The 11,177-nt window shown below is 40.7% G+C and overlaps 1 protein-coding gene across 2 annotated transcripts in view; it reads left to right on the forward strand.

The window, feature by feature from the left end:
• The window catches only part of LOC123510760 (vacuolar protein sorting-associated protein 16 homolog), a 46,931-nt gene extending 35,852 nt beyond the window's left edge, over positions 1-11,079 (forward strand). For both annotated transcript variants that reach the window (XM_045266115.1, XM_045266116.1), the window contains exons 13-19: positions 69-230; positions 873-1,022; positions 1,310-1,423; positions 1,607-1,740; positions 1,972-2,068; positions 2,447-2,550; positions 10,662-11,079. In XM_045266115.1, the coding sequence (XP_045122050.1) occupies positions 69-230; positions 873-1,022; positions 1,310-1,423; positions 1,607-1,740; positions 1,972-2,068; positions 2,447-2,550; positions 10,662-10,806 (906 nt within the window). In that variant the 3' untranslated portion in view covers positions 10,807-11,079. The remainder of the gene's footprint in view (positions 1-68; positions 231-872; positions 1,023-1,309; positions 1,424-1,606; positions 1,741-1,971; positions 2,069-2,446; positions 2,551-10,661) is intronic.
• Positions 11,080-11,177: the final 98 nt, after the last annotated feature.

Below are 11,177 nucleotides of genomic sequence, written 5' to 3' on the forward strand. Positions count from 1 at the left end.
ACAAGCACTCAAGTTGTGGCACCAACACCAAAAACACTAAGCATATGTCACTTTCTTTCTCCCTACAGCTGATTGAGTATGAGTGCCGAGCAAAGGAGCAGGTGCTGGTGCTGATGAGGCTTGGCGAGGACCAGACAGCTTTACGACGTGCCTTGCAGAGTGGAGACACAGACCTCATTTACACTGTGTTATGTCGACTCCGCCAGAAGCTTTCCTCTGGGGACTTCTTGGTGAGGCTTAGGCTGGATGGTTTTACTTGCATATTGATGTAGGTTCTCTTTTTTGTTATATATTCATGGGAGGTGGTGGCATAGTGGATAAGGTGGTGAGCATGGGATCGGGCAGATGTCCACATGTAAGTTCAAATCCCACCACATATTGCCTTGATACTTTGCCATTTGTCAAGTGGTTTAAAGTTACCTAAACATCACCATGACACCCAGGTTCTAGGTGGTTACACCAAAGATGCACTTGGGTGGTGATATGGGCCCTAATATGGGTACCATTATAGATAGAATTGCCTGCGCCACTAATGGGTGGAAGCTTAATTGTGCTTCCCATACTCTTCAAGTTACCTACAGGTGCAATAGGCAAGGACATAAGAAAACAACAACTTATTTTCAAGTATGTATACTGATGGTTAATTTTTACTTGATATAATCTAGTTTCTCTTGTGTTGTTGGGTGTTTTATGTGTTGTTTTTCCTTACCTGTGTTGTGTTGTGGCTCCTGGGATGCAGTATCAGTCACAAAGCTGTTGCTTTCCACTATTAAGGGCCAGTAGAATATACAGTTTGGGCCACCTTCTATGGGATTGTGAGCCTGATATGTTTATGGATAAGTAAATGAATTCTGTTATGGTCCTTGTTTCAGATGCTCATTCGCAACTTCCCAGTGGCTCAGGCTCTCCACATGCGCAGCTGTCAAGATTTGGACACTGAGCAGCTAAGGGATATCCTGGTGCAGGAGGATGATTTCTTGGGCCAGGGTCTGCTGAGGGTGAAGGAAGCTTATAATAGTTCTGTGAGTAGCTCATCCTCAGATTTTGCTAGTGACCAGAGTTATTGTCACCTTTATAGTAATCAGTCTGTGAAGTGTAGACTGTCTCTCACATTGTAGTATCTGCAAATTGGTTATGTGAGGGCAAGCTCATATGCAAAATAATCTTTATTATCTCTCCTTAATATTGTTCTTCATGTTTTTCTTCTTTCTCTTCTGTTCACTCCCTTGTTATCTATCCCCATTTCTTTGTGTCAGACAAAAATATTGGTATGATTCTCCAGTACACCACTTATCTGTTTTCCCTCCAGCGTGCAGACACTCGGCTGGCATCCCTCCAGGGTGCTGCTGAGCTGTTCAGACGGGCCAAGCATGAGAGCCACCTGCAGATGACTGAGGAACAGATCAAGCTGTATCGCTGGCAGGTAGAGTAATAATGATAGTATTTTTCTTATTAACTTGGTGTTATAGGAGTTGATAGGACCTTTTCTCATTAATCAAGTGTGTTTTATGTGACTCAAAGCTTATGCTTTGAGTCTTTAATACAACAGTAAATAGCATTAAGTAAATCTGTCATTTCCAACGTTATGCTTACTGCTTTTCTTCAGATCCGACTGGAGGAAAATCAGCAGAAGCCCTACACAGACAAATCCCTCCATGACACAGTCCACCACCTCCTGCTGGACGGACAAATCAAGGAGGCCGAGAAATTACGCACAGAATTCAAGATCCCTGAGAAAAGGTAACAGCATTTCCAAACTATCTAAGGATTCTGTTGGATTAGCAAAATTTTCTCATCAAATAAGCCATTGATTCAAAGTTCCAAAAAGGATATTTTGAGTGATAGAACCATTCTTTGCTAAAGTACATCTTTTAAAGTGAAATGCTCTAGTTATCGGAAGTGTCATTTGCACGAGGTTTGTTTTTGTGAAGTGTTTGATATTAGTGATGCATGTCTGTAATTTTGATGCAGGTATTGGTGGCTGAGAGTGGTAGCTCATGCCCAAGCTGGCCACTGGGATGAATTGGCAGCCCTGGCCAAGAACAAGAAAAACCCTATTGGTTTTGAGGTATGTGGAAAGTTACACAAAAATGTTTTATTCAGACCTCAACGCAGCAGTTTCTCCAAGCCTGAGTGGATATGTAAATGAGTATTAATATAGTAGTCTATTGCCAGGATGTTCATAACATTCATACGTGTTCTCTCAAACATTTTGAAGAGCTATTTCATTCACAGCTACTGTGTAATTGTTAAGTTATTGATGCTAACCTTTGGTGGCCTTGCTAGATGAAAACTTATTTTTCACTCTTTAATTCCTAGGCTTTCTTTACTATGTAAAATACAACATTTGTAGATCTACAGAACTTTAGATAATGTAGGCTGAATTTTTAAACTTGTCATATTAACACAGCATTTTTACATAATCTCAAAATTCATTGTTTTGCAGCCTTTTGTAGAGGTGTGCCTGAAGACTGGTAACAAATTGGAGGCACAGAAGTATGCTTCAAGGGTGAAGGAGGAGAACAAGGTGTCTTGCTTCATCAAGTGTGGGTGAGTGGATCAAAGTACACAGAGTAAAAAGATAGCTTTGAGAGGAGAGAATTGCATACCACAGCCTACCATTTAAATTCTCTCTCTCTCTCTCTCTCTCTCTCTCTCTCTCTCTCTCTCTCTCTCTCTCTCTCTCTCTCTCGGGATCAAACATGGCGGACATGCAGAGTTGGAGCTACACTATTTACCTGTTTTTTTTTTTTTTTTTTTTTTTTTTTTTTTTTTTGTGTGTGTGTGTGTGTGTGTGTATTTACCTAATTGTAACATACGGGAAAAGAGCTATGCTCGTGTCCCGTCTCCATATCTACTAATGTCCAGCTTTTTCTTAAAATCATGAATATTCCTTGCGTTGACCACTTCCACGTCTAAACTATTCCATGCTTCCACCCTTCTATGAGGAAGCTATATTTTTCACATCTCTCCTATAAGTGGCCATTTTAGTTTTTCCCATGCCCTCTCGACATTCTTTCATTCCACATACACAGATCTTCCCTATCCATTTTTCCATGCCAATCATCACTCTGTATATTGCTATCAGGTCTCCCCTTTCTCTTCTGTTTTCCAGGGTCGGAAGTTGCATTCTGTTCAGTCTGTCTTCATAAGTCAAATCTCTTAAGTCAGGCACCATTTTGTTGCAGCCCTCTGTACTTTCTCTAGTTTCCTTATGTGTTTCTTTAAGTTCGAGCCCACTGTATTGTTGCATATTCAAGCCTTGGTCTTATCATTGCAGTAATTATTTTCTTCATCATTTCTTCATCTAAATATACGAACGCCACTCTTATGTTCCTCAATAAGTTCAATACTTCTCCAATTATTTTGTTTATATGTCTCTCTGGCGATAGGTCATTGGTAATTGTCACCCCAAGGTCTTTTTCTTCATGACTGGTTTTATGTCTTCATTTCCTATCTTGTACATACTCCTGATTCTTCTTTCACTCTTGCCAAACTCTAATTTCTTGCATTTTGTCGTGTTGAACTCCATTTGCCATGTACAGCTCCATTTCCATATTCTGTCCAAGTCTTCCTGGAGTAGTTCGCAATCTTTGTCACATCTCACTTTTCTTAACAATTTTGCATCGTCTGCAAATAGGCTCACATAACTGGACACCCCATCCACCATGTCATTTATGTAGACCGCAAACATTACTGGTGCCAACACTGATCCCTGTGGAACTCCACTCTCCACCAAGCCCCATTCTGATGGTCTGTCCTTAATTATTGTTCTCATTTCTCTTCCTACCAAAAGTCTTCCATCCATTTTAGTAAACTGCCATGCACTCCTCCTACCATTTCAAGTTTCCAGATCAGTCTCCGGTGTGGTACCTTATCAAAGGCCTTTTTTAAATCCAGATATATTCCATCAGCCCAACCATCTCTTTCCTGTATTACATCTATCACCCTCGAATAGTAACATATCAGGTTTGTCGTGCATGAACGCCCTTTTCTAAAACCAAATTGACACTCACAAAGTATGTCATTTTTCTCCAAGAAGTCTGTCCATCTATTCTTCACCACCCTCTCACACATCTTAGCTACCACACTTGTAAGTGACACTGGTCTATAGTTCAATGGGTCTCTCTTGTTACCTGATTTATAAATTGGGACAATGTTAGCTCTTTTCCAGTCTTGGGGCACTACACCTTCCCTTAATGAGGCATCAATTACTTCACAAACTTTTTCTGCCAGTTGCTCCCTGCATTCTCTTAAAATCCATCCTGATACCCCATCAGGTCCCACAGCTTTTCTCACTTCTAAACTCCCCATCATATTCTTGATCTCCTCCACAGTTACTTGAAACTCCTTCATAATCCCTTTCTGTTCCATTACCAGTGGTTTGTCAAAAGCAGTCTCCTTTGTGAATACCTTCCGAAAGCATCCATTCATAGCCTCTGCCATTTCCTGGGATCCTCACTGCATACTCCATTTACTTCTAAACTTTCAATACTTTCTCTATTTTTGATGTTGTTGTTCACATGTCTGTAAAAAGCCTTGGTTGGTCTTTACATTTATCAATTATATCCTTTTCTTGTTTCTTTCTTTCTTCTCTTCTAATCAACACATATTCATTTCTTGCTCTTTTGTAACTTTCCCACTGCTTAATCCGTCTTTTCCTTCTCCACCTCTTCCATGCATCCTCTTTTCTTGTTCTAGCCTTTTCACATCTATCGTTAAACCAGTCCTGCTTTCCAACTTCTCTATGTTGTCTTATTGGTACAAATTTTTCTCACCTTCTTTGTATATTTTTATAAATTCCTTCCACTTTTCATTTGCTCCTTAGCACTCTTGAATTTCATCCAATTTGTCTCTTGAAAGAATTTCTTTAGGTTTCCAAAATCTGTCTTGGCATAATTCCATCTTCCCACTTTATATTCTTCATTTCTTCTAGATTTCTCTTCATCTATCACCTTGAACTCCAAAACTGCATGATCACTCTTTGCTAAAGGGCACTCCACCCTCATCTCCTCAATGACCATTGGCTCTGTACTAAAGACCAAGTCCAGTCTTGACGATGCTCCCTCTCCTCCAAACCTAGTATCTTCTTTGACCCACTGAGTTAACACATTTTCCATTGCCAGTGTCAATAGTGTATTTCCCCATGTTGTCTCTGATCCTTCCATTGACCAGTCCTCCCAACACACCTCTTTACAATTAAAATCTCCCATCATTATAGTTCGTTCACAGCCACCCAACATTTCTTCCAGACATGTTCCTGTATCTCTTATCATTTCTTCATATTCCTGTACTGACCATGCATTTGTCTTAGGTGGTACGTACACCACTATGTAGTGCCTCTTTTTCCTTCATTAGTTTCTGCTCTGATCTTTAGCACTTCTGCCTTTCCCATACCTTCTTTCACTTGATCCACCTTTATATCTTTTTAACCAGCAACATCACTCCTCCTCCCATCTTACCTACTCTATTTCTTTTCCAAACATTATATTTCCTTCTCCAACCATCATCAGGTCTTCTCCTCTCTCAGTTTTGTTTCAGTAAGACCCACAATATCTGGGTTCTTGTCCCTCAAGTAATCGTTGAGTTCTAAAATCCCCGATATCACTCCATTTATGTTGGAATACATTACATTCCGCTCATACGTAAGTTTCTTTAGTCCTTTCTTACTGTACTTTTCTGGGTTATGAACCACTTCCTCAGTCTCATATCCAAGATTCTCCAGAAAAACTCTTTCTTCTCCTCTTCTGTCCTCTCTTCATTTTTTTTTTTTTTTTTTGTGTGTGTGTGTGTGTGTGTGTGTGTGTGTGTGTGTGTGAAAGAAAAGCTTTCCGTGGTGTCCTGTGCTCAAACAGTCAATGAAGTGTTACTGAGTCGAGTGATAGGGTGGGGAGGCTATTGTTTTCTTTTTTCTGATGATTAAGGGAAACAGAGTGTGCTGTTGGTTTGCCAAGAGTAGACAAACAGTCTTGGCAAGTATGTCTGGGCCTGACACATGTTTCAAGGGGCAGTGGCAGCTCCTGAGGATCAAAGTGATGGTGGTAGTGTGAGAAAAGTGTTTGGGGTGTTGACAGAGCAAGGTAAGACAAGTGGCGAAAAGAGTTTTCACCTGGAACTTGACCCCAGCGAAAGAGAAAGATTTGTGTAGATATGGTACAGAGGTTCAAGTCAGACAAAATTCATCAGTGAGTTGGAAACTGAGTCTGTCAGATTGAAAAGGAGAGTAAAAATTTTGGAGACTAAGGCAGAGGAAACAAAGAAGCAGGTTAGTGAATTAAAATTAAGGTTGTCAACACAGGAAGAGGTCCTGAGTGCTGTACTGGCAAAAATGGATGAAAGTAAGCGGGCTATGGAGTCAGAAGTAAAAAAAGCCGAAGGCTGTGTGGAAAAGATGGCCAAGGAAAATGAGGCTTTTAAGTCTAGAGTCATGGAAGCTGAGGACTCTGTGAAAACGAAGTATAATGAGGTGGCGAAAATGACCAAAGACATGGTGGAGAAGAAAACTGAAATGTCGAAGATGAATTCAAAAGTAAATGAGGTGATGACAAATATGAAGGTTTTAATGAAAGGAGAAATTAAAGAAAATGCAGACATAATCAGAGAGGAATGTGAAAGAGCAAAATCGATCATAATTTCAGGAATACCAGAGCCTGACATAATAAATACTGTGAAGAGACAGGACCATGTGAAGAGAGAGAGGTGCAAAAGGTCTTGGATGAAATATAAGAAGAGGAGGATAATTGGATGGACAACCTACTTGAAATAAGATGATTGGGTAAATACAATATAATAAATAAGTAACAAAATAAGAGACCTATTGGGGTGAAATTCAATACAGAAAGAACTGCAAGAGAATTGCTAGCAATGGCGAGAAAGTTGAGTAGGTCCGAGAGTTTGAAGGGTGTCTACATTAATAAAGACCTGCCACTGTCAGAAAGGATAAAAGGCAAGGGATCTAAACCAGGATAGATCAGAAGAAGCCAAACAATATTTTTTCGCAATAAGGAGAGGAAAAGTGATGAAGGTGAACAAGTCAGTGGAATCAGAAGTGGTGGGGTCAACAGGAGGGGAGGAAACTCCCAGATATTAGCGAGTTGTGTAGAGGAAGAGAGAGTTTTTGTGAATCTGAAAGTGATATACTCCAATGTTGATGGTTTATGTTCTAAAAGACTTTAAATAATGGATTTGCTTAAGGAAAACCAACCCATGGTGTTTTGTATGGCAGAAACAATGGTGAAGAGAGATATAAACTTAGAGCTATTTGGTTGGGAAGGCTATAACATATGGAGAAAGGACAGAATGGATAAGTCAGGAGGTGGAGTATGTTTACTGGTCCACAGCAGTCTGAGGGTGAATGTGGTAGAAACGGGGTTGGAATTGGCAGAGGTTCTAGCTGTCGAGGTTGCAACTGAGGAAAATAAAAATAACGGTGATAACAGCTTTAACAGCTTACGTACCACCATTTAGTGGTGCGTGGACCAGAGCAAGTCATGAAGATATGCAAAATGAGACACTGCAAACCCTGGAGAAGCTAATCAGAGGCTCAAATTGCATCCTGCTTTGTGGTGACTTTAATTATAAGGAAGTGGATTGGGAAGGAATGGGATCTGGATGTGAGGAAGGCAGTTGGGGAGCTAAAGTATTTAATCAGATGACTGAGAATGCGTTGTACCACATATTAGGGAGCTAATGAGGGTGAGAGGCGAAGATAACCGATCAAGACTGGACCTGGTGAGAATGCGTTGTACCAACATATTAGGGAGCCAATGAGGGTGAGAGGTGAAGATAACCCATCAAGACTGGACCTGGTTTTCACCCAGAAAGAGGAGGAAATAGATATCACAATGGAGAACCCAGTGGGTAAGAGCGACTATGTTGTGGTAGCTTGTGATGTGTGGCTTAAGTACGGGAGAGAGAGTGGTTCCCAATCAGCGACAATAACAAGATACAACTTTAAAAGGGCGTATGTAAAGGATATGAGAAACTTGTTTGGCGAATGGAAATGGTTCGAGAATGTTCCAAGGGCAAACTCCGAAGAAATGTTGGAAGAGATCCTAAGGATATATGAAGAGGTAGTTAAAAAAACAGTACCAGTAATCAAGCCAAGAAGGAGGGGCAAGAAGATATGGTTCAATGAAAGATGCAGGAAGGCAAAAGAAGAGACAGACAGAAGGTGGAGATGTATGAGATGGAGAAAGAACAAAACAACGGAAAATTACCACAGAGCAAGAAATATATACACCAAGGTCAGAAGAGAGAAAGAGGCTAAATATGAGAACATAGTGGATAAATATGAGTGACCCCAAGTTTTTCTATAAGTATATTAGTGGTAAAACTAAGATTAAAAGTACTATCTAAAGATTGAATGTGGATGGAGAGATCATAGAAGAGGAAAGGGAGATAGCACAGGTTCTGAACAAGTTTAAAGAAGTATTTGTAGAGGACACGGACCAGCTGGAGGAACAAGAAAGGCAGGGTAAATACTGGGCACACAAGTTGGAATGAATTGACTTTGATAGAGAAGAAATAGTGAAGAGACTCCAGTCGTTGGATGTTAACAAGGCACTAGGATCGGACCAGATGTTGGTTGGGTGTTAAAAAGTTGCGCTGAAGAATTGAGCTGATCAATTTACAAACTATATATAAAATCACTGGAAGAAGGATATGTACCCAAAACATGGAAGGAGGCACAAATAATGGCTATTCATAAGGGAGGAAGTAAAGAGGCACCATTAAATTATAGACCTGTCTCACTATTGTACATATTGGTGAAGGTGCTGGAGGGAATGGTATGGGATAGATGGATGGAATTTCTGGAAGGAAAGGAAAGTTTGTCAAATAACCAATTCGGCTTCAGAAGGGGAAGGTCGTGTATCCACCAACCTGTTAAGTTTTTACTCTAAAGTACAGGCAACCCCCGTTTAACGAAGGTTCACACAACGAAATTTCGCTATAACGAAGGTTTCATTTTACTACCATCTGCTCGTTTAACGAACACCAAACTCGCTTTAACGAAGTTTTATCCTGGTAATTTTTTTCCAAATTTGAAAGCTTCACTGTATCATGCAAGCTGACAGGCTTTTGAATACATCAGGAGCTGCTGGTACTAAGGCCTGCCTCAGGAGAAATCCTGAGACACCTGTAGAATAAAGATCAAGATCAAGCCTCTCGTGGACAACACGGGCTCTGCCGATACAAAGGCCTGACTCAGAAGAAATTCTGTGTCACCTTTAGCATCAAGGTCAAGATCAAGATCACATGCACCACTCACTGCCCAGTCAAAACATAACAGTGTCACCAGCAGCTCATCTTCCTTAGTTCAACTTACCACCAAAACCCCTGATTGTGTTTATCTCAATCTAAGAAAGGCATTTGATAAAGTATCTCGCAGCAGACTGATCTGGAAGTTGGAAAGTTATGGCGGTATAGGAGGGAAGCTATTGGAATGGATGAAAAGTTATTTGACAGGGAGGAAAATGAAGACAATGGTAAGGGGTGAGAGTTCCCTATGGGCTGATGTAACAAGTGGAGTTCCACAAGGATCAGTGTTGGCACCCCTAATGTTCCTAATATATGTAAATGACCTACCAGATGGAGTGGGAAGTTATATTAATCTGTTTGCGGACGATGCTAAGATGATGCAACAAGTGAAGACACCGGATGACTGTCATAGGCTGCAACGGGACTTGGATCTCCTGCATGAATGGAGCGTAAAGTGGATGATGGAGTTTAATGCTGACAAGTGTCATGTTCTGGAGATGGGAAGAAGTATCCACAGACCACTCGCAAGATACAATTTGGGCGGGACTGATATTAAATGTAGAGAGAGAAAAAGATTTAGGGGTTGTAATACAGGACAACCTGTCACCAGAGGTACATATAAACAAAATTGTGGGAGAAGGGTTGGCAATAGTAGCTAATATAAGAACAATTTTTGTTCACCTTAGTGAGTCTGGTAAAGAAAATCATAGAAGCGATTCTGAGGCCAAAACTAGAGTATTCCCAGTTAGTGTGGGCACCGCACCTAAAGAAGCACACAAGGAAGCTAGAAAGGGTGCAAAGAGCTGCAACCAAGTTAGTACTGACTCTGTAAGATATGGATTACCAAGAGAGATTGCATGCCCTGCAGCTGCCAACTTTGGAAGCGAGGAGATATGATTCAGATGTTCAAATGCGTGAAGGGGGTGGACAAGATTGACCGAGAGGACTTCCTCGAGCTAGACACTGAGAGGAGAACGAGAGGTGGTCATGAGTTCAAGCTGAGATTGCCGGGATACATGACTGTTATCAGGAAGTATAGCTTCCCAAGACACTGAGAGGAGAACGAGAGGTAGTCATGAGTTCAAAGCTGAGATTGCCGGGATACATGACTGTTATCAGGAAGTATAGCTTCCGAGCGAGAGCTGTTCGCACTTGGAATGAACTACCTGGAGAGATAGTGAGAGCAAGTAATATTCATACTTTCAAGGAAAAGTATGATAAGTGGATGAAAGCGAGTGGGACACCAGAGTTTAGCTCATCTCCCACAGCAAATTTATAGGTATAGGTAAACTCTCTCTCTCTCTCTCTCTCTCTCTCTCTCTCTCTCTCTCTCTCTCTCTCTCTCTCAGTCCATCCCATAGTTAATGAAAATAAAAATAATTTTATAACTTTCCACTCAGGCTACTGGAGGAGGCAACCAAGATAGCACATGAACAGAGGAGTGCATCCAGTCTGGCTGAAGTGTTGGCTGCCTGTGGACCCCAGCATCAGGCTCTACAGTCTCGCCTACAGCAGCTCCTCTCAGACCCATCCCTGAAATCATAGTTCACCACAACTCTTATCTCACCACTGCCATTAGTCATGTCCTTCCCCTACATTCATTTCATCAAGCCACATTCTTTCATGTCACATTCATGTACTTTTATGTTTCTTTCTCTGCCATGATCAACATCATCTCTCATCATCTACTGACTCCATTCCTGAATGCAAAATATTAATTTATATGATACAGCTATGGATCTATTATAATAAAATACAGTACTGTATATGAATGATATACTCCCAAGATGCTCAATCAATAAAATTAAAGAAAAGAAATCATTGATGATCTTTCCCATTAGTAAATTATCAAATTGATATTCAAATAAATTAAACAAGTCACTTACCTGTGCATTGTGAGGCAGATAAAATGACAT

This window comes from Portunus trituberculatus, chromosome 30, assembly GCF_017591435.1.
Source record: "Portunus trituberculatus isolate SZX2019 chromosome 30, ASM1759143v1, whole genome shotgun sequence".
Lineage (NCBI taxonomy): Eukaryota > Metazoa > Arthropoda > Malacostraca > Decapoda > Portunidae > Portunus > Portunus trituberculatus.